General features: G+C 43.0%; 3 protein-coding genes and 1 long non-coding RNA gene across 11 annotated transcripts; 1 reads left to right on the forward strand and 3 right to left on the reverse strand.

Annotated features, from left to right (window-relative positions):
• Positions 1 to 446: 446 nt before the first annotated feature.
• On the reverse strand, positions 447 to 5258 carry LOC116244029 (protein C19orf12 homolog). 3 transcript variants are annotated; one of them, XM_090149993.1, is made up of 3 exons: positions 3721 to 5258; positions 2348 to 2524; positions 447 to 875 (listed from the first exon to the last, which is right to left on the reverse strand). In XM_090149993.1, the coding sequence occupies exons 2-3, from the start codon at positions 2505 to 2507 to the stop codon at positions 610 to 612; spliced, it is 426 nt and encodes a 141-aa protein (XP_090006119.1). In that variant the 5' UTR covers positions 2508 to 2524; positions 3721 to 5258; the 3' UTR covers positions 447 to 609. The 3 variants fall into 3 exon arrangements, with proteins under 3 accessions (XP_090006119.1, XP_031471395.2, XP_031471394.2); XM_031615535.2 differs by having other exon boundaries at positions 3744 to 5257; XM_031615534.2 differs by having other exon boundaries at positions 3669 to 5257.
• Positions 5259 to 5958: 700 nt separating this feature from the next.
• Positions 5959 to 8598, reverse strand: LOC116244028 (protein C19orf12 homolog). 2 transcript variants are annotated; one of them, XM_031615533.2, is made up of 3 exons: positions 8495 to 8598; positions 7892 to 8068; positions 5959 to 6385 (listed from the first exon to the last, which is right to left on the reverse strand). In XM_031615533.2, exons 2-3 carry the CDS (start codon positions 8049 to 8051, stop codon positions 6120 to 6122), a joined length of 426 nt encoding a protein of 141 aa, XP_031471393.2. In that variant the 5' UTR covers positions 8052 to 8068; positions 8495 to 8598; the 3' UTR covers positions 5959 to 6119. The 2 variants fall into 2 exon arrangements, with proteins under 2 accessions (XP_031471393.2, XP_090006118.1); XM_090149992.1 differs by lacking the exon at positions 8495 to 8598 and having other exon boundaries at positions 7892 to 8475.
• On the reverse strand, positions 8504 to 14529 carry LOC116244026 (protein C19orf12 homolog). Of its 5 annotated transcripts, none has more exons than XM_031615528.2 (4): positions 14194 to 14529; positions 10955 to 11131; positions 9389 to 9641; positions 8504 to 8600 (listed from the first exon to the last, which is right to left on the reverse strand). In XM_031615528.2, the coding sequence occupies exons 2-4, from the start codon at positions 11112 to 11114 to the stop codon at positions 8582 to 8584; spliced, it is 432 nt and encodes a 143-aa protein (XP_031471388.1). In that variant the 5' UTR covers positions 11115 to 11131; positions 14194 to 14529; the 3' UTR covers positions 8504 to 8581. The 5 variants fall into 5 exon arrangements, with proteins under 5 accessions (XP_031471388.1, XP_090006115.1, XP_090006116.1 ...); XM_090149989.1 differs by lacking the exon at positions 14194 to 14529 and adding an exon at positions 13070 to 13928; XM_090149990.1 differs by lacking the exon at positions 14194 to 14529 and adding an exon at positions 13047 to 13928.
• On the forward strand, positions 14358 to 21510 carry LOC149916136 (uncharacterized). Its single transcript, XR_016470928.1, has 3 exons — positions 14358 to 14423; positions 18596 to 18681; positions 20753 to 21510. It is a non-coding gene; the product is annotated as an uncharacterized LOC149916136 (long non-coding RNA).
• The last annotated feature ends 723 nt before the right edge of the window (positions 21511 to 22233 follow it).

A 22233-nucleotide genomic window follows, 5' to 3' on the forward strand; every position in this document is an offset into this window, starting at 1 on the left:
GGATTTCATTAGATCCTGTCCCCTGCCTGTAGCTGTTTCCAGTAACACGGGATACAGTGGAGGACAGCCACATCGGTACCAAAGAAGTGTAACAGAAGGATATTAATACATTCTTGAGCAGTTCTTTAGACAATCAAATCTGCTGAACAGTTATGTAATGCCCAAATCCTCTGATAAACCTAAAAGGCAAATATTGTGGTGATTTAACACAATAGAACAGGGCTGCACTCAACTGTTTCAAAACAGTGTGCAAACCCTGTCACAAACATGTTGCTACCATTCTGAAAATAGGTACATGCCTCCACCCAAGAAGTTCCATGTACATCAAACCTGATAAATAGTTTCCTGATTTGCCTTGAAATAAAGAGTGAAAAATTGCCTGAGATACTAAGTGCCCACTTCTTCAATAGTTCCTTTCCTCTAAAACAAAACAGAGACCACTGTGATGCTTTTTAGGATTTTTTTTTTTTAAATGAAAACAGAATATTCAGAATCAGCTGAGAAATGAAAGCTACAATGATGATCCTAATCCTAATAATTGCTACATCAGAGAATCACAGTTGTCAAGGTAAAATTCAACAAAATCTAGAAACCAGGCCCAAAAAAGATCTATTCTTCATACTTTATCTTTGCATTTAGCTCTCTGATTAAGAACCTTCCGACTGCTCTTGCCAGCAGAAACTTAAGGTCACCACTTCCCATGACAAGTGCAGTCAGCTGAGCAATATCAGTCCAGTCTAGATTCCTGACTATTGCGATGGCTTCATCGAAGAGCTTCTGCTGCTCCGCAGGAGGCAACTCCATTAAAATCTGAGGGACTGGCTTGAACTGTCCACTGGTCATCCAGGCACCAAGCAGTCCACCAAGTGCTCCTCCTAGAAAATGAAGAGGGATGTTACTCCCTACTGTTAGACCAAAATTCTAAAGAGATGTTCATCAATAGTGTCTACCTCCTCATTAGAAATCAGTGCAGAGTTGAATCAACAAGGCATATCTCTCTTCAGTGAGGTGATGCAACATGTAACTTCAGTGACAGGGCACCTTTTAAACTATATATATAACACTGCTTAGTTCAACAGACACAGAGGATACAAGTCTTTGCTATAGGACTCTGGCTTTTCTCTAGTGTTTAGACAGAATTCAGTGTGGGGAGGAAAGACATTTAAGGAGTTTGCCAAGACATGGATAGAGAGTAGCCTTAAAATACAGAAACAAACATCATTTTGCTGCTCTTCTTCATCCCCTGCATCTGCAAACATTGCCTCACATTCTTGCCACTGCCTCAAGCCCTCCCATCTCCACTCCTTACCACTGTGATGGAACAAAGCTCACACTAATAAGCTCTCAGCATGAAACTTTGCTCAGTTATGTGCCACACATCCGGCACTGGCATGCCTTAGCAGACGGGAACCAGCACTCTGCCCACCGAAAGCAAATTGGGCAGTAAGGAACCAGATGAAGTTTAACAAAAGCAAGTGTAGAGTCTTGCACCTAGGGAGGAATAATTCCATGCACCGGTACAGGTTGGGGGATGACCTGCTGGAGAGGAGCTCTGTGGAGAGGGACCTGGGTGTCCTGGTGGACGACAGGTTGGCCATGAGCCAGCAGTGTGCCCTTGTGGCCAAAAAGGCCAATGGCATTCTGGGGTGCATTAAAAGGAGCGTGGCCAGCAGGTCGAGGGAGGTTATCCTCCCCCTCTACTCTGCCCTGGTAAGGCCTCATCTGGAGTACTGTGTCCAGTTCTGGGCTCCCCAGTACAAAAAAGACAGGGATCTCTTGGAAAGAGTCCAGCGGAGAGCCACAAAGATGGTGAAGGGCCTGGAGCATCTCCCCTATGAGGAAAGGCTAAGTGAGCTGGGTCTGTTTAGCCTTGAGAAGAGAAGACTGAGAGGGGACCTGATCCAGGTCTATAAATATCTAAGGTGTGGGGGGCAAAGTGGCGAGGCCAGACTCTTTTCAGCAGTGTGCGGAGACAGGACAAGGGGAAATGGCCAGAAGCTGGAGCATAGGAAGTTCCGCACCAATGTGCGCAAGAACTTCTTTACGGTGAGGGTGACGGAGCACTGGAACAGGCTGCCCAGGGAGGTTGTGGAGTCTCCTTCTCTGGAGATATTCAAGACCCGCCTGGACGCCTACCTGTGCGACCTGGTGTAGGGATCCTGCTTTGGCAGGGGGGTTGGACTCGATGATCTCTGGAGGTCCCTTCCAACCCCTACGATTCTGTGATTCTGTGATTCTGTGAAATGCATCTAACAGCTAGTTTGAAGGGCTCCAAGGAGTCAATACCTAAGCCACTAATGTGCATATGGCTTCTTCTCAGAAAAAGCAGTTTTAAGTCACCACTTACCTACAGCGATGCCAGGTGGACCTCCAACCAAACCCCCAACAAATGCAGTTGCACCTGCCAGGAGTGCTCCTCTACCAGAGTGCTTGACAGCTGCTGTCATTCCCTTCTCCTGAGAAACACTGCAAAGCAGTTGCATCATTTGATCCACGTGGATGGGCATCTTGGCTGGTTAAGGACCTGAAAAAGATATTTAAGGTAAGTTTGATTGCTGCAAGAGGGACACGATCTTGCTGCTTACAGCTCCAGAGCCAGCGAGACTGACACAGTACACTACCAGAGCCACTGTGGAAAAACAAAAAATTACTTTCTCTTTCATTTCTGGGAAATCTTGAGGTAAAGGTCTCCCATAAAAGTTTTTTTTTTTTTTTTTTTTTTTTTTTTTTTCAGGCAAAAGATAATGCTCATTCCAACTGTAAATGAAGACACAGAACAGAAGGGGTCTCTGTTCTTAAGACTAACTAAGGAGAATGAAAAAGGGAAAATTAAAGCAATGAAAAACATAAGGAAGTTTCTATCCAGTTCTACAGACATGCATATATTCCCATCTAGGAGAGGTTATTTGCTGACAGTATGACTAAATTCAAATGCAGCTCTGATTAAACACAGCATTTCACATTACCAGGCAATGAAAAATGCAGCTTTGGCTTGGAGTGCACTACAGCCAAAGGATACTTTCCACTTTAGCAACTATTCTAAATGGCAGGAACACAGAGATAACAAAAATAATACCCTCCCTTCACATTGTGAAAGTCATCCCAATACCAATGAACCAATTCAGAGCACTGAGATCAGAGAAACTGCCATGAACAGAAATTAAGACTTTCAGCCCAAGCAGCAGAGCTCATGAAGTGTTCAGTGGGAGAGGTGAAAGGACTCAGCACAGAACAAGAGCATGCTTGTTTGAGCATGCCTGAAATACCTTCAATGCCTATCATTCTGCACAACAAACAAGGAAGTCTGTTGCTGGAAAAAAGTGCACACAACATTAAAACTAAAAATACAATCACAAATACACAGGAGGCACAGAGTTATCGTTGTGCTTGTTAACTGTAATACTATCCAGTAGCCGAGTGTCTCATTTTTCAGTCTCAAAACAGTTTTGATAATAGCATGTCATACCTTTGCAGCTCAAGCCAACTTATTTTCAAGCCTCCCTACAACACATCTCCTCACTGCAAAGTGAAAGTAAAGCAATAACAAAATAACTTTCAATTTAAAAATATCTATTGCGAAAATGAAAGGTTATTTCTGCACTAAAGTGGCTGACTCCAAGCCATCTCTGTCTTTGTGGTATCCAAGCACAGTTAACTCTGAACCAAACCTGCTCGTTGGGAAAGGCACCAAGAATGATCCACAGCTCCAGAGATACACACTCAGAAATCCTTCAGACAGTCACCTCCTCTTGCTGCTTCATTCATCTTCATGCCAGCCTAAAGCAAACATTGCAGTTCTTCATTTTACCACAGGTGCTGGGGGTTGCTGTCAGGCTTTGGACACAGCAGTGCATGACAGTAACAGTGCGTGCTGGTTGGTGACACACTGCATCCATTGCCTCATTCACTGAAGTTCAAGCTCAAAGCACTAAAAAACGGCTGCTCTGTTCTTCCTTGAGCACTAAGAAAACAAATAGGAAGAGTCAGAAATTGTTATCACCTTGACACTGTAGCACAGGACTGTAGTCAGAGACAAAAGACAATGACCATTTCTTTTTGCAGCGTTCAACAGAATGAACTGCCATAAGTCATTAACATACAAACAACCAATACCATGGCATCCCATGCTAATTCCCCTACAGCAGACAGCTACCAGAGTGTCCTTAATGTCAAATGGTTGTTTCCTCCCTCTTGTTCGCCCAAACTCACTTGAAATTAATAGCCAACTTAGTTTCTGTTCTTCTATCACCAGCAGTGATAGACTGTGTTTTAGACCAAACTGCACACCTTGCTGCAAACCTACTGCTACCACTCTGAATATAGCTACTTGTTACCTTTTGAGAAGTTCCACATACATCATACTTTACAAATAGTGATACAAACAACCCATTTCTTTCTGGTTCTCCATCAGCCATCTGAAAACATGGGTACACTAAATTATACTGGCTAATAGCATGCTACTGTGCAACACAGAGTATAAAGCTCCTCCTGAGCTCAGTGGCAGTAGCATTTAGCATAAAGTAGATGGGCCCACACAGCCTTCTGAAGCACTCTGACCAGTCTCCCCCTGGTACACACATATCTCATACTCCTACATACTACAGCAAATGCCGAAAGGTTGCCATTAGAAGTAGTTTCTCATTTCTGAGTATATAATGAAAAGTATTTGAAAGAATAAGAAACAGAGTAACATACGACAGCACAGGATTGACATTCTCATAAATTAAGCTCAATTAGTGGCTGTGACACTGGCATAAGCACCATAAATTAATTCAGTATCTACTTTTGGTCCTCAATTTGTGAATGTGTAACATGGGAGTCACAATCCTGATATCCGCAACTACCCTAAAATCTGCTAGCAATCAGTTTTAATAATACGACTGCTATTATAAATTAACTGAAACCAGAATCTTTCCTGTGACCTATTTAACAATCACATGCCAGGTTTTTTCAAGTCCATCTTTGAACGGCTGATTATAAAGGGGATAGGCTCTCTCCTCCTGTTTCACTCAAATATCTGCTGCTAGTAGCAGCATAGTCTTCCAGAAGAGTCAATTTGGTTTGTGAAATAATCATAAAATTGTAAATAGAAGTGTATGAGTTTTAAGAAATAATACTTTAAAAGAGCTATAGAGTACATGAGTGACAGCAGGACAAGGGGAAATGGTTTTAAGCTGAGGGAAGGGAGATTTAGGTTGGACGTCAGGGGGAAATTCTTTACGGAGAGAGTGGTGAGGTACTGGAACAGCTGCCCAGGGAGGTTGTGGATGCCCCGTCCCTGGAGGTGTTCAAGGCCAGATTGGATGGGGCCCTGGGCAGTCTGGTCTAGCATTAGGTGGAATGGTTGGTGGCCCTGCGTGTGGCAGGGGGGTTGGAGATTCATGATCCTTGAGGTCCCTTCCAACCCTGGCAATTCTGTGATTCTGTGATACGTATGGACTTAAAAGAGAATTGTACTGTGTGTAATCTGTCAAACTGAAAAAACACTGATTTCAGGTATGTATTATGAAACTACAGCAAGGTCAGAAGTGCTCACTGCCATTTGCTGCTGGCTTTCATTTCACTGAAAAAGCACTTTCAAACAACAGTCATTGCCCTGCACTCCAGGAAGGAAAGTAAACTGTATTTATTAACAACAAAGTATTCCTGCAGAACTGAATTAATCAAATCTAAACAACAGCAAATTTTGAGTTGAAACTTCCAAATTTAAAGCTCAACTATGAGAAATGTCACCACCCAAACATGGAGAAATCTTTACTGCAAGACTAAAATTATCAGAGCGGTATCACTTGTTCCTAAATATTAAAAAAAAAAAAAAAAAAAGCACATCTACTCATTATTCAATTTTTAACCTTGTTTCCTGTGTGCCTTGCAACAAATGCTGAACAACTGGTTGGAAAATTAAGTGCCCAGTTCTTAAAACAGTTCATCTACTGTAAAGCAAAACAGAGACCACTGTGATGCTTCTAAGGAATATTTTAATGAAGACAGAGGATATTCAGAATCAGTTGAGAAACAAAAGCTACAATGACAATACTAATGCTAATAATTAACACACTGAAGAATCACAACTGTCAGAGTAAAATTCCCTACAACGTATAAATCTGCTCTGAAAAGCTTTATGCTCCGTACTTTATCACTGCACTCTGCTCTCTGGTAAAGTAATTTTCCAGTAGTTTAGCCAACTGCAGCTGCAGAAGATGACTATTCATTACAACAGCAGTTAGTCGAGCAAAATCAGACCAGTCTAAACTCTGGAGTACAGCAATGGCTTCAATGTAGAGTTTCTGCTGCTCGGCAGGAGGCAATTGCCTTAAAATCTGAGGGACTGGCTTGAATTTTGCGCTGTTCATCCAGGCAGCAAGCAGTCCACCGAGGGCTCCTCCTAGAAAATGAAAAGAGATGTTACTCCCCATTGTTAGACCTGAAATTCCAAAGAAATGCTTTCTCAATACTGTTCACCTCCTCAAATGATGATCAACGAATCAAGGATTGTTATAGCTTTTTACATCAACAGAGGAACTCAACACAATCAAAGATAACAGTTTCAAACTCAAAATCAGAAATCAAACAACATTCCTTATGGTACTGGTCTCTTTAGGACAAGTTCTGCTATTACATGAATCCAACCCCATGGAAAAAACAGTTAATAACTGCCTTACCAGTGACCATTAATACAGAATCTTTTACTACAGATCCCTGGTATGATCCAAGCTTCCTGCTTCAGCAAAGATGCAGGATGCAACTTCCTACACCCATGATGTCCACATTTCAGAAGATGCTCATGGAGGCCAAGATCATCAACTTTCTTGGATTATTCAGACACATTCAACCTTTCTCCTACCAAATTAACATCCCACCAGACTTGGAGAAGAATCTCTCTGCCAGGCAGTATGGTTCCAGGCCATCAAGTGCAGAGCAGAAGGATCACATATAGATAATGTGGGTAGGACTGCCACAGCCAAGAAATAAGGATCATGGCCCTACGCTGATGTGCAATATATAATGGCTAGCAGCCATACAGAACAGTGCTTTTCAGTGACTTACAATGCTGCAAAGAAATTGCAATTTACTCCAGTACCAGTAAGCCCTTCAGATTTATGGAACTGCTCCTAAGAGTAAAGTGTACTCAAGGACTGATGCAACATGTGACTTCAGTGACAAGGCACCTTTTAAACTATATATACAACACTGCTTAGTTCAAAAGATACAGAGGATACAATTATTTGCCATAGGACTCTGGCTTCTCTCCAATGTTTAGAAAGAATTCAGTGTGGGAACGAAAGAATTTAAGGAGTTTGCCAAGACGTGGATAGAGAGTAGCCTTAAAATACAGAAACAAACATCATTTTGCTGCTCTTCTTCATGCCCTGCATCTGCCAACACTGTACTAACAGTCCTGTCACTGCCTCAAGGCCTCCCATCTCCACTCCTTACCACAGTAATGGAGCAAAGCTCTCAGTCTGAGACTTTGCTCTCAGTTATGTGCCATACATCTGGCACTGGCATGTCTTAGCAGACGGGAACCAGCACTCTGCCCACCTAAAGCAAACGAACATCTAACAGCTAGTTTGAAGGGCTCCAAGGAGTCAATACCTAAGCCATTGATCTGCATATGGCTTCTTCTCAGAAAAAGCAGTTTTAAGTCACCAAGGTCACTGTCATTCTAAAAGGGAACGCTGACACAGGCATTACAATGCACCACTTATTAAAAATACTTTTCTGAAAGAATGAAATGCAAAACAGCATCTTGTTAAAGCTCAGTTGAATGAAATTTTGCCAATACTCGCCCCTTCACTTCGAATCATCCCAACTAAATAGACTTCTGCTGCTTTTTTTTTACAGTCAGTGAGTCAACCACACTTCATACACCTAAAGCAAACACACTTACCTACAGCAAGCCCAGGTGGACCTCCAAGCAAACCCCCAGCAAAGGCAGTTGTAATAGTCACTATCCCTCCTCGAAAAGAGTGCTTCACAGCAGCTTTCATTTCCTTCTCCTGAGCAACGCGGCAAAGCAGTTGCATCATTTGATCCACACGGATGGGCATCTTGGCTGGTTAAGGTCCTGAAAAAAACGTTTAAGTTGACTACTGCAAGAGGAATAAAACCCTGTTGCTCACTGGAGTCAGTGAGACTAAAAACACACTGTCACAGTCACTGTGTAAAAACAAAAAATTACTTTCTCTTTCATTTCTGGGAAATCATGAGCTAACAGTTTCCCAGATTTTTTTGCTGGCAAAAGATAATGCTTATGGCAATTGTAAGTGAAGCCACAGAATAGAGCAGAGGACTCTGTAGTTTGGATGAACTCAGGAAAATGCACAAGGGTAAACTACAGCAATGAAAAATGTAAGAAAGTCTCCATTCAGTTCTACAGTATATCCCCTTTGCCTCAAGAAATTGCTGGCTTTATTCAGCCTTGGGATGGCTCCAGGACAGAGGCCACGCAGAACCTCATTCAATCATACCTGGTGGATTGTAGTTTACATACCTGCTATATATCTTCTCTATGTGCTAACTTTTGCCATAAATTAGGTACTTCTCACAGCTTGTTTCTTTTCCAAATCTTCTTCCATGCTTAAAACAGTTCATGCACTCTAAAGCCAAACACAGACCATTGTGATGCTTCTTAGGAATATTTTAATGAAAACAGAGGACCAGATGTTCAGAATCAGTTGAGAAACAAATGCTAAAATGACTAAACATATAAAAATGTCAGACTTGTCCTTCCTCACTCCCCTTTTTTAACCAGTCTCCTTGCCACACATTCCAGTTCTAGGATATCAGGAACCACTAATTCTGTAGACTCTATTTCACCTGTTCTTCTAAGTTCCTCCAAACAGGTATTGGCTTCTCTTCTTACAGAAACAAATTCCCAAGAATTACAATAAAAATGTGACCAAAAAATCAAGAAAGGCTTGAGGTTTGTGAGTTCACAGTAGAAATAATTTCTTGCAACTTTCCCTTGTAATACTCGGGCACCAGGTAAAATTCTTCTAAGTGCCCTCGACACTTTAGCACTCATGCTATACACAGAAGAAATTTAAAGCACTTCAACAAACAGGTTTACATCTCCTAAATAAAATACAAGGACTTTGAAAATTTTACCTAGTGCTACATTATCTGGCAAGAGAACCAGAATTCCCTTCAGTGATCTTGAATTCAATCCCACTACACAGTACTTCAAATAACACAGCAAGGCAGTGACAGGATAATACAATAAACCTATAATAACTTGTGCTAAAAAAAAAAGGTAATACTTAGATCTGCCTACATTTGTAACTAGTAAAGCTAACTAACAATTGATACATTGAAGAATCACAACTGTCAGAGTAAAATTCACTACAATCTAAAAACATTCTCTGGGAAGATTTATTCCCCATACTTTATCTCTGCACTTAGCTCTCTGGTGAGGTAATTTATCACCACTCCTGCCAACTGCTGCTGGAGATGACCACTTCCCATGACAAGTGCAGTCAGCTGAGCAATATCAGTCCAGTCTAGATTCCTGACTATTGCAATGGCTTCATCGAAGAGCTTCTGCTGCTCCGCAGGAGGCAACTCCATTAAAATCTGAGGGACTGGCTTGAACTGTCCACTGGTCATCCAGGCACCAAGCAGTCCACCAAGTGCTCCTCCTAGAAAATGAAGAGAGATGTTACTCCCTACTGTTAGACCAAAATTCTAAAGAGATGTTCATCAATAGTGTCTACCTCCTCATTAGAAATCAGTGCAGAGTTGATTCAACAAGGCATATCTTCTATCAATTGGGTGAATGACGATCAAGTACCAAGAAGAGTTTTTACAGCTTTTTACATCAACAAAGGAATTCAACACAATGAAAGCTAACAGTTTCAAACTTGAAATCAGAAATCAAACAACATTCCTTATGGTACTGGTCTCTTTAGGACAAGCTCTGCTGTTATATTAATTCCACTCTATGGAAAACGCACTGTTAACAACTGCCTTGCCAGTGACCATTAACACAGAATCTTTTACTCCAGACCCCCAGTATGATTCCAGCATACAGCTTCCGTAGAGATGCACATTGCAGCTTCCTACACCCGTGAGACCAAACTTCAGAAGGTGCTCACAGAGACTAAGTTCATCAACTTATAACAGCTAGTTCAAAAGGCTCCAAAGAGTATATACATAAGCCTGTGTATGGTTTCCTGTTCTCAGAAAAAGGAGTTTTAAGTCACTGAGGTCACTGTCATCCTAAAAGGGAACACCAACACAATAATCATCACAGAATCACAGAATTCTAGGGGCTGGAAGGGACCTCTAGAGGTCATCAAGTCCAACTCCCTGCCAAAGCAGGCTCCCTACAGCAGGTTGCACAGGTAGGTTTCCAGGCGGGTCTTGAATATCTCCAGAGAAGGAGACTCTACAGCCTCTCTATGCAGCCTGTTCCAGTGCTCCGTCACCCTCACTGTGAAGAAGTTCTCATGCATATTGGCATGCAACTTCCTATGCTCCAGTTTATAGGCATTTCCACTTGTCCTGTCCCCACAGACTGCTGAAAAGAGGTTGGCCATGTCTCTTTGACTCCCACACTTAAGATATTTATAAACATTAATCAGATCCCCCCTCTGTCTTCTTAAGGCTGAACAGACCCAGGTTGTTCAGCCTTCAGTACTTGCTGAGGGTGGACACTGTCCCCTCATCAAGGCTGATGAAGATATGGAACAAGAGTGGACACAGCACCAACCCCTTGGGAGCACTACTAGTCACAGGTCTCCAACTGGACTCTGAGCTGCTGATCATCACCCTCTGAACTCAGAGGGGTGAGCACCATTATGATGCACCACTTCTTAAAAGCACTCTTCTGAAAGAATGAAATGCAAAATGGAATGCTATTAAAGCTCATTTGAATGAAATCTTGCCAATACACTCAATCCCACTAAGCAGACCTGCTGGTTTCTTCACTCAGTGAGCCAACCACACTTACCTACAGCGATGCCAGGTGGACCTCCAACCAAACCCCCAACAAATGCAGTTGCACCTGCTAGGAGTGCTCCTCTACCAGAGTGCTTGACAGCTGCTGTCATTCCCTTCTCCTGAGAAACACTGCAAAGCAGTTGCATCATTTGATCCACGCGGATGGGCATCTTGGCTGGTTAGGGACCTGAAAAAGATGTTTAAGGTGGGTACTGCAGTGGGGACGAAATCTTGCTGCTTATAGCTCTGGAGTTGGTAAGACAAACAAGACACAGGCACAGTGATTATGGAAAAACAAAAAATTACCTTCTAGTTTTTCTCTAGAAAACCAAAGAGCTTATGGTCAACAAATCTAAATGAAACCATAGAACAGAGCAGAGGACTCTGTTGTTTGGATGAACTCAGAAGAATGAGCAAGGGCAAATTACAGCAATTAAAAATGTAAGAAAGTTTCCATCCAGTTCTGGAGTATATTCCCTTGCCTCGAGCAATTGCTGGCCTTATTCTGCCTTGGGCTCCAGGACAAAGATCAAGCTAAACTTCATCAAAACATAACTTGTAGACTGTAGTTTGCATATCTGCTATATATCTTCTCTTTGTCCTAGTTTTTGCAGTAAATTAGTTACTTGTTGTTACATCTCACTTCTTTTCCTAATTTTCTTCCATGTTAAAGAATTTCGACGCCAACTTCAGATGGCTGAAGACTGGGGTGCTTAAACCAAAGGTCGTCCACATGAGCAGGAAGAGCCAGGAGGAAGGAAACAGACTCCAAAATGGGTTGGAGGTGACAGCTGAGATTGGGAATCTATGGGAGGCTCTAGAGATACGGAATCAGAAACACAGGGTGTCTCTGAATGGCAGGATGGGACTTCAACCAGACAAGAAACACAACTCTCATTTGTGGAAGGAGGCAGAGGTGGGAAAGGAACAATAGGAAAGAACAGACAGGGCAGGAGGATTGCTTCCTCGGAAAATCTCGTCCAGCAGGGCACGAGCTGACAACTTTACAGGGCATTTTCTTTCCCAGCTGAAATAACTGCATACTTAATATTAAAGAATATACGTGTCTCTGTACAGTTGGTGACAGCAAGTGTAGTGAGCGAGGCAAGAGGCTACAGGAAATGGCAGAATAGCTTTGAGTATCAAAAAAAACCCCAAAAACAAAAAACAAATTACTGAAGGCTGCCCTGAAGAAAGATCGTATCCCTGTTTTTGCACCCACTGGTTGCATACTATTGAGCCAGGAAAAAAAAGCACACCTTTTGGTAACTACTTCAACTTTTCCAGACATCCATATATTCCCATCTAGGAGAGGTTATCTGCAAAAATCCTGACCTCCAAAAAATGCAGCTCTGATTAAACACAGCATTTCACATTACTAGGCAATGAAAAATGCAGCTTTGGCTTGGAGTGCACTACAGCCAAAGGATACTTTCCACTTTAGCAACTATTCTAAATGGCAGGAACATAGAGATAACAAAAATAACATCCTCCCCTCACATTGCGAAAGTCATCCCAATACCAATGAAATACCAATTCAGAGCACTGAGATCATGAACAGAAATTAAGACTTTCAGCCCAAACAGCAGAGCTCATGAAGCGTTCAGAGGGAGAGGTGAAAGGACTCAGCACAGAACAAGAGCATGCTTGTTTGTGACACAAATACCTTCAATGCCTATCATTCTGCACAACAAACAAGGAAAGCTGTTGCTGGAAAAAATAAAACAATGCACACAACATTAAAATTAAAACTGTAATCACAAATACACAGGAGGCACAGAGTTATCGTTGTACTCGTTAACTTTGATACTATCCAGTAGCTGAGTGTCTCATTTTTCAGTCTCAAAACAGCACAGCACGTGTCATACCTTCACAGCTCAAACCAAGTCATTTTCAAGCCTTCCTACAACACATCTCCTCACTGCAAAGTGAAAGTGGAGCATTTCACAATAAAAATTATCTACTGTGAAAATGAAATAAAAATAAAAAGGCTGACTCCAAGCCATCTCTGTCTTTGTGGTATCCAAGCACAGTTAACTCTGAACAAAATCTGCTCGTTGGGAAAGGCACCAAGAATGATCCACAGCTCCAGAGATACACACTCAGAAATCCTTCAGACAGTCACCTCCTCTTGCTGCTTCATTCATCTTCATGCCAGCCTAAAGCAAACATTGCAGTTCTTCATTTTACCACAGGTGCTGGGGGTTGCTGTCAGGCTTTGGACACAGCAGTGCATGACAGTAACAGTGCGTGCTGGTTGGTGACACACTGCATCCATTGCCTCATTCACTGAAGTTCAGGCTCAAAGCACTAAAAAACAGCTGCTCTGTTCTTCCTTGAGCACTAAGAAAACAAAGACCAAAATGTACCAGTGGTACAACTCATCCTACTAATCTTGGCAATGGTGACTTGAAAAATAAGTGTTTGTCTTTAGTTTGCTTAACAATAGGTGAGCTGCTTTCCATTTAGAATGATGCTGAGGAGAAATGAGAGGACAACCGCTGCAGAACTCAGCTCTTGCTCTCTATGACAAGAACATGAATGTGTGAACGCCCTGCTCCACCACAGCAGGATCTCAGGCTAAACCAACAGCCCGAGTGCTGAAACACATTTATTTCTTCTCTTTGGGCTAAATCTAGGGAACGTCTTGTGAAGATAAGGAGGGCAGAGCTGCTACTGCAGCATGATGAAGTCACAAGGTCACAGTGAGGAAGGCTTCGAGCCTTCCCGGGGATGACTGCTAGCCTTGGTGCAACGACCACCAGACAGAGCCCAGAGACCTGTCCCATCGTTTTGGAGCGCACGTGCAAGAGGGTGAGCAGTATAAGCTGCCAGGAACTCAATGCCTGTGTAACCCACTGCCAGTCGGATCCACCCAATTTCTCTTTCAATTCATAAACCGCACCGATCCTTCTTTCGGTTCCTGGCGAGGAGCGGCCCGTTGGACCCCACATCCGCACGGCTGCAGCCAGGCGCAGCGGCCGCCCCCCGGCCCCGCGCGCCGCTCCCGCCGCACCGCGGCTCCCGGCCGGGCCCTCCCGGCGCCGTCAGCGCCTCCCCACCGGGCCCGGAGCCGCGCCGCCGCCCCATCGCCTTCCCGACGTCCCTGACCGCCCCCCTCCCGAGCGCGGCCGGCACGCAGGGACGCCCGGCTGAGCGACGCAGGCCCCGCGCGGCCCTTCCCTCCCTCACGGCTCCCGGCCGCGGCTCCTCCCTCGGTCCCGCTTTCCCCCCCCGGCGGCCCGCTACCTGAGCCCGCGGCACCCTCGGCGCCCGCCTCCGTCCGGCAGCCCGGGGCCAGGCTGCCGCGGGCCCGGCAGGAAGCGGCTGCGGCGCGGCCGACGCCGGAGGAGGAGCGCGGAACTCGGGGTGACCCCGCGCGGCGCGGCCGCGGAAGGGAAAGGCGGCGAGGGAGGGAGGGAGCCGCGGCCGGGAATGGGCTCAGCCCTGCTTTGCCCTGGCGGAATGCTTAGCCCGAGGTAGGCAGTAGGGATCGCTCCTCCGCCGCGTCCCCGCGAGGAACCCAGCCGGCGGCCGCGGGAAGCCGCGCAGGAGCTTAGCAAGGGCCTCTGGATATTATAAGAGTGGCAGCGTTTCCTGCGCTGTTCTCAGCTCCCCGTCCCAGCCGGACTATTAGAAAGAAGAAGGAAGGCTCTGTGCCACAGAATACGATTAAATCATAGAATCATGGAATTGTTTCAGTTGGAAGGGACCATTAAAGGCCGGCTATCCAATCTGCCTGCACTAAACAGGGACACCTATTGCTACATCAGGTACTCAGAGCCTGGTCCAGCCTGACCTTGGGTGTCAAGGATGGGGCATCCACCTCTCTGGGCAACCTGTGCCAGTGCCTCACCACTCTTATTGTAAATAACTTCCTCATGTCCAATCTAAATCTGCCCTCTTTCAGACAATTTCCCCTTGTCCTGTCACAGCAGATTCTGCTAAAGAGTCCATCCCCTTCTTTCTTACAGCCCTCCTTTGGACAATGAAAGGCGGCTCTCAGGTCTCCCCAGAGCCTTCTCTCCTCCAGGCTGAACAGCCCCAGCTCCCAGCCTGTCCTCGTAGGGAGATGTTCCATCCCTTAGGTCATTTTTATGGCCTTCCTCTGGACATTCTCCAACCAGGTCCACATCCATACTGAGGACTCCACATCTGGATGCAGTGCTCCAGATGAGATCTCAGCAGCAGAGAGCATAGGCGCAGGATCACCTCCCTTGCCCTTGCTTTGGATTCAGTCCAGGATACAGTTTCTTTCTGGGCTGTGAGTTCTGACCCCTGAGGGACACCACTTGTCACTGATCTACATCAGGGCTTTGAACCAATGACCAACACTCTCTGGACTCCAGGTCATCCATCAAATAGTCTGCCTTTTTGAACTGGTCCAGCCAGCTGCATCTAAGAGCAACTCTGCATCCCTTTAATCTATGTTTATTTCAGTCATTGGTTCAGTAAAGTGCAGCATGCTAGTCTGATACAGCACCATATGTAATGAAACAAGTGATGAGCTGAAGCAGTGCTAAACAGCTGTGTCACATATGGCTCTAGAAATATCACACTGTTTCTTAACGCCAGCACAGTCTTCAAAAAGTTGCTGCCTAATGTTAAAAAAGCTGTTGTTTTCCAAAGATGGATTATTGTGAGGCTTTTGTGTCCCTGTCAACTAAGTCTTTATTATGATTTCATCTCTGATTTAAAGTAAACCATTCCCCCCCAAGCACTCCCCCAGTTCCTTGTTGAGAAGATGAAAATTCAGAATGACGAAAAGAAAACATAACTTGCAATTTTTGTCTCTTTCCTGTTGTTGCACTGGGGACTTTTTAACCTCCCTGTGCTTTATATGATCACATAAAATAACTCTCTGTTTAACAACTCAAAATGTTACAGGTCTATCGGTACTCTTGATTTTTATGATTTGGATGTAAAAAGCAAATGTAATTCCTAAAATGAAAAGAACCAAAATGTCACATACATTTTAAAAAGTAACACCCCAAAATAGCAGCTGTAAGCAGCTTTCCAAGGAGCAAAATAAAGAGCAATGAAGCATGCAGAACATGAAAAAGGGCATTTTTATCAATCTGTCCTGAACTGAATAATTAACTCAGAACTCCAGTTAAGGATAAACACTAGTAATTTATTAGGGCTACGTCATCTAGCCTACTAGATCTACATTTTCTCTAAAAGTTACTGGACTGAAAATGTGGGAGAGCAGTGACAAATGTATCCTCTAAGGCTATAAGTGCTGCTCTAAGACACACTACACTCTCCAAGAATTTCTGGCTGTTGAAATTGATGGGAGTTGGCCATTGTAATCACTTGGATCCAGATTTCTTCCTGCATGTAGTTACTAGTCAGTACTTGTTTTCCTTATCGGGCATCAGCCTCCACACATGAATCAGCACATCACAGTCCACCAAATATCCTGTGAGTTTTGGTGTAATAACTATGTTTATAGAAGCCCTATTTTCAGTCTTAACGATGCAGGAAGACCCACAACAGTTCCTCCTGCCCACGTTTACTGCCCGGCTGGCTCCATCTGGTGGCTGTCCGACCACCTAGCCATGGGTCCACAATCACAGCATGCCAAATGGGAAAAAGTTATCTCGAGTGACAGAAGGGATAGCTCTATTGGCTGAATTCTCTCTTACAGGACTGTGTATTGTGGAATCACTAATTTTTGCATGTATTTATCTCAATTTCAACATCCAGACCTAATAAATAATTAGTATATGGGATAAACATTCATATGTGTTTCATATTCTAGGAATTGGTGGAGTGAGAGCAGTTCAGGGTAGTCCTGCTGTGACTCAGATCCCATCATGGATGTCACTGTATTCACCACACTATGCTAGGCTCTTAAAAGTAGTGACGGCATTGCTGTTCCTATGTAGCAGTTCTCTTTGTCTCTTTATCAGCATTCACTGACTAACTTCCTTCAGTGGGATGCTTTGTGCCTTTTTCTTCTTTAGGTTACTAGGAGTTATGAAAGCAATCAGGAAAAAAAATATTCTCTTTTACCCCCTCAAAGTCTTCAAACACCCATATAAATTGTCTGTCAAAAGCATACCTCAGACACCAACTACAGTAGCAGAGCACAGGCAATTCTGTTTTAGTGAGCCACTTAGCAGATTCCTGCCAGAAGTCTCTCCCTAGCATATGACAGAACCCAAAATAGCTAGAGACAAGTCCAACATGTCCTCAAAGTGTTCACTGTGTATTTTCACAGCTTTTGACATACTAGGAGATAGGCCAAGGGGGACCAGGGATGATTTCATCTGGAAGTTGGCTGTTGCTGCCGACAGACTGATTCATTCTGGCTTCCAGCCTGCTCTGTACAGGGTCTAGAGAAAGTGTCCTGCAGGAGCAAGCTCAGTGCTGGAGGAACAGTCTCAAATACCTGATGCAATTATCTGAAATCCCTGCTACCTCCACAGGAAGCCATGGCAGATTTAAGATGAGGCACTTAATCTTGTTGGACCAAAAAAAAGCTGAAGCCATTTCTCCAAATTTTCTTCAATGCCTGAGATTCCCTTGGAAAACACAAGCATTAAGCAACTGTACATGGCAGACTTTTATTTTCAGCTAGTTGAGCTTTTTTTTCTTTTCTCTGCAATCTTTGTATTTATCACTATTACAGTATCAGGACAAAGACCTTGAGGCACGTGCAAGTAATACAGATCCACCTGTGGAAGTTTGTAAAGCAACTTAAAGTACCAATTAAGATTTCCCTTTCATGTTAGTGTTAGCTTGGATACTGGAGAAGATGGTTTAATTCAAAATATTATTCAAAGCAAATAGAAAAATGAAAAAGGAAGAAATATCATGTGTTTCCCAGAATATGTGATGGGAATGGTCACAGAGAAGAAAGGAAACAGAAGATGTAACAGAAGAAGTTTCTAATCATATCCAGGTTTAAGAGGGTAAGAGGCTTGTATCAGTTCCCCTCAGCTCAGCTGTTTAATGTCTAGGGTTCTATACCTCTATCTCTCCTTAAATGCTATAAAACTACCATATGAGTGCTCTGAAGGATCACAGGAAGAAGAGTCTGTTCTGAAAGAGTCTGCCACTTCTGCTTCATATTATAACTTGAATTTTTCCTTCTTGAAAACAACACATTTAAAATGTCCAAGTTCCTTACATTACTTTCCAGATTACCTAGCAAATTGTGAATTTCACAAAGCAAGGCACAACCTATAGTGAAAAAAGAAAATGAGTATGAAAGTAATTCTATAGCACATAAGCCCTTGAACAGAGCCAGGCTTTCCCAGTAAGGGAAAATCTGCAACTACAGAATGGCCATTTAAAAGGAACTGTGCTTTCTGCAGAACTCTGTGTAATGACATAAGTAAAAGAAATCCTAAAACCAGTAACCTAGATACTTTTACCTTATTAGGTAATCTTATTAGGACTCTTCACCTCAGAAATACGGGTGTACATAGTGAAAATGACAGTTCTTACCCAATTCACTACGGGAAGGTGCGATAGCAGGCTAGAGATCCACCACGAGCAAAGCATATGCTTGATGGCAAATCTTTTCCCCATTTCCTACATTAGATATTCATCAGGGTCTGACTTCTAATTGAATGCAAATAAACGATATAACAGGTTTTTGCATATGAAGTGAAGTTCCATAACATCTGTCTCTTCACAGCCTTTCAACGTACCTTGTGTGACATTAAGCAAAGGAGAGGTTTGCCTCATCAGCTTGTAGGAAAGGAGATGAATTTGAAGAACAGTGTGAGTGAACTAAATCATTCTACTGCTGGTTTAACAGGTGCTTCTTTGGTCTCTCTGCACACACTCCCAAGTGATGAAGTGACAAGTTTGCCATAATCAGTTTCAATGCCAAACTAATGGACTACTGGTAAAGAAGGTCACAAAACATTATTAGTTACCTCGTTTCATCTCATTCTTGAAGGATGATCTAAAAATATAGACTACTTGTTTGGAATATAGTGTATGTTCATAGTTAGCACTGTCCAAGCAAGCTGTTAAATATATTTAAACCATATCCTTAACTGCAAGCACATACATATCTTCTGATCCTTTAGAATCACTATCATAATCATTCATGCTGTGTTTTTTGTTTGCTCAGCAGTCTAATTCAATAATTATACATACTGGCACAGAATAGCCATTCTGTGACGTTTTCAGAAAAAAAATTACAATAAATCTAAACATAAAAGTTAGTATCCCCAAATTAGTCTGTATATTTATGTTGTGGCACATCTGAACATGGAAGGAAAGTCCTAGTAAAAAAAGCTACATAAAATATCTTGCGAGGCTTCCAGAGAGGAACTAAAAAAAGAATCCCCTACCACAATTTCTCTCCACTGACAGATCACTCCTTCACAGAATGTATGCATCTGACGCTTCTCCAAATCTCTCATTAAAGAGTACACAAAACAAAGTTCAAAATCTGATCTAAAACGTGTGCAGTAAATTCAATTAAGGAACAAAGTACTCTAGTAACAAGGATGAAAGGATGATATTTAAAGATGTCTGAAATGACTTCAGTGAAATTTCCACGCTCAGTACTGTTCAGTGGTTCAGAAATCCATAGTGTAGCCCAGTGCTTGCAGGGCCTGAGAGCAGTAAGTTTGGCTACATAAAATTCTGGCCACAGATATCGAGTACTTAAAGGAGACGAAGACTGGGCTGATTATAAGTCCCGTCAAAGTCAAGGGTCCATGGCCAACTCCACCAACTCCACTCCAAATTTACACCATCACTGGTGATGAAAGAGAGTGACTTTTACATAGCTTCCTGTTCTTCTGGGAACAGAGAACAATTCTATTTAGTCTTCTGGTTTGAATTCTGACAATTTGCAGGCAGAGGGATGCTCAGATTCACCAAGGTGGTACAGAGAGAAGGGAGGAGGCCAACAGGCACAGACTGCACTGCCCCATATTCTCATGTCACGTGCTGGAGACAACATGATGGAAAGGTGAATTTGAATCACTCTGTATTATGACAGACCAATTTCAAAGCCTCCAGAAGCCACTGAAAATACTCAAACAGGTTATAATGGGATTTTCAGACTTACACAATTTAGCATGCCATATTTCAATACCATTGCCTGTGCTACCTCTCTCTCCTTGCAATCACAAAGTGTTGCCTCTGTGACTACAACAACGTTGTCTAAAGAGTTACTGCTAAGATAAATGAAGCACAGCAATGTTTACACCATATTTACAGTTGTTCTATGACATGACCTAGACTTTTGGAAAAAAAAAACCAAAAACCTGGAATAAGCCCACTCTTTACAAACTTCAAAGAAGCCTTTGCTCACTTTCTGCAGGCTTCCTTTTGGGAGCCACTGTCTTAAAAATATAACAAATAGCTATTTCTGGAGTAAATAATATGCATTCAAAATCTGTAATGATCGTAGTTTATAAAGAAGGGCTTCTGCCAGGCTGCTCTACCTACAACAGTGTGCACATATACAACCATGAGATGCAAGAGCCATTGGAGTAGCAAACATTGACCACAGAGATGACCGAATGCTAGAAAGGGAAAGAACTGAGCAGCCCCTGTTCTGTGATAAGTTCCAGGGGATCTTTTATTCTGCCCTAAGCAGACAAGCATTAAGTTCTCCAAAGTCTGTTGAAAAGGCTCACAGCAGGATGTGCCAATCTCTATACCGTGGAGGAATAAAAGGCTAAGATTTCACTGCAATTACAATAAGCCACTATCCTTAATTTCTGTCAAACAGTAGATGTCTCTCTTTGCCAGTAGTTGAAACGTGTGTAAAATGTTGTTAGGGTACACATCCACAGCTAGCATTATTCTTTTTTCTTTTTTTCAGCTTACATTCCCATCATGCCTTGTAGAAAAAATCCACGGGGGATGAAAGATAACACCGAGTCCAAACCCTGAGAACAGAGCCCCATGAAAGCAACAAATTATAAACTCTGCTGAAGAGATTTTCTTCAGAAAGATCACAGGTCCCATGCTTTAGTCATGGCCTGTTCCTTTGCCAGCAGGTTCAGAGAGTGATCTGTGAGAGCTAAGTGATTTCTTTCAAGTAAGCTGCTCACGATGACTACAGAAACCTCAAGGATTACAGTACACAAACAATGGGAGAAAAGCTGCTTCAAATAATACATCCAGACAATGGAGTTGCCGTTATGGTGGCAATGCAAAATATGGACAGGGATTTAAATGAAACGGGTGATATCTGTATACTTCGGAGGGCTCACGTGTGCCAAATTTGGCAGCATGAGTGCTCATATTGCTTGTTGCTCCACCCCTCGAACAATGAGGCTAAACCCCATATGTGCAGGAGTTGGTAGAGCACAAGCAGTTCTGCTAATCACACTGCATGCAAAAGCAAAAAGACAAAGGGAACCAGTAATGCTTAGACTAGCACTGGGGAAATAATTAAGCATGAATGAAATATTGTATGTGGATTTGAAATGAATGCGAGGCATTCTTGGAAACAATTGTGCTGTTTCAGTTGTGCTGCTTTTCCCCCTAAGTTTCACAAAGTAATTTGCATGTCATTTAAATAAGTACCATAAATTATTGCAAACTTTTTGTTTTTATTTACATAAAACCAAATACTCATTTCCATTATTGTTTGGATTACCTGACAAGAGTGAAATGCAGAGGCCTTTGAGATGAAACTTGTCCCTTCTCCCCAAAATACTACAGATTTCTCATGCATGCGTGAGCCAGAAATGACCCCACCTTTAGCCTTGCCTTACATAGGCAATTAATGCTCTGTTGATGTAACAGAGATAGACGATCAGCTACTTCCATGGAGCCAAGCTGGACCTGCAAGCTGGTTAAGAATACTGGAACGTGGTACTTTGCAGTGGTCAAGGTTTCAGTGACCCTTCAAGAAAATAAGAACTGAATGCTCACCTACAGACATTCAGTGTTCTCTGGCCAAACCTACTTTTTCCTGGAACAGCTTAATTACTTGGAGCTTAAGGACACACAGCTAACATCAGCTACAGGCACAGTGGACTTGCACAAGCTGCTTGGAGCATCTGCAGTGTGTGCTCTCCAGCTTTCACACTTAGGGAGGTTAGGGCACTGTTACCTCGTGTCTGATGAATTCTGTATGTCTTGAACAATTCATATGAGGTTTAACTTCAATAGCCGTTAACTTAAAAGGCCTACACTCTCCTTCAATGATATTCATATTGTTTTCACTTTCATTCAGTGTTATCCATACACCACCAGTTTGATTTAACTTCTGATAAATACTTCTCAACTTCTTTCTCAAAGTCCGTCTCAACCCTTCTTTCTTCTCACATGCTGTCAGAGAGTCAACAAGCA

This window comes from Phasianus colchicus, chromosome 13 (genome assembly GCF_987193195.1).
Source record: "Phasianus colchicus chromosome 13, bPhaCol1.hap1.1, whole genome shotgun sequence".
NCBI lineage: Eukaryota > Metazoa > Chordata > Aves > Galliformes > Phasianidae > Phasianus > Phasianus colchicus.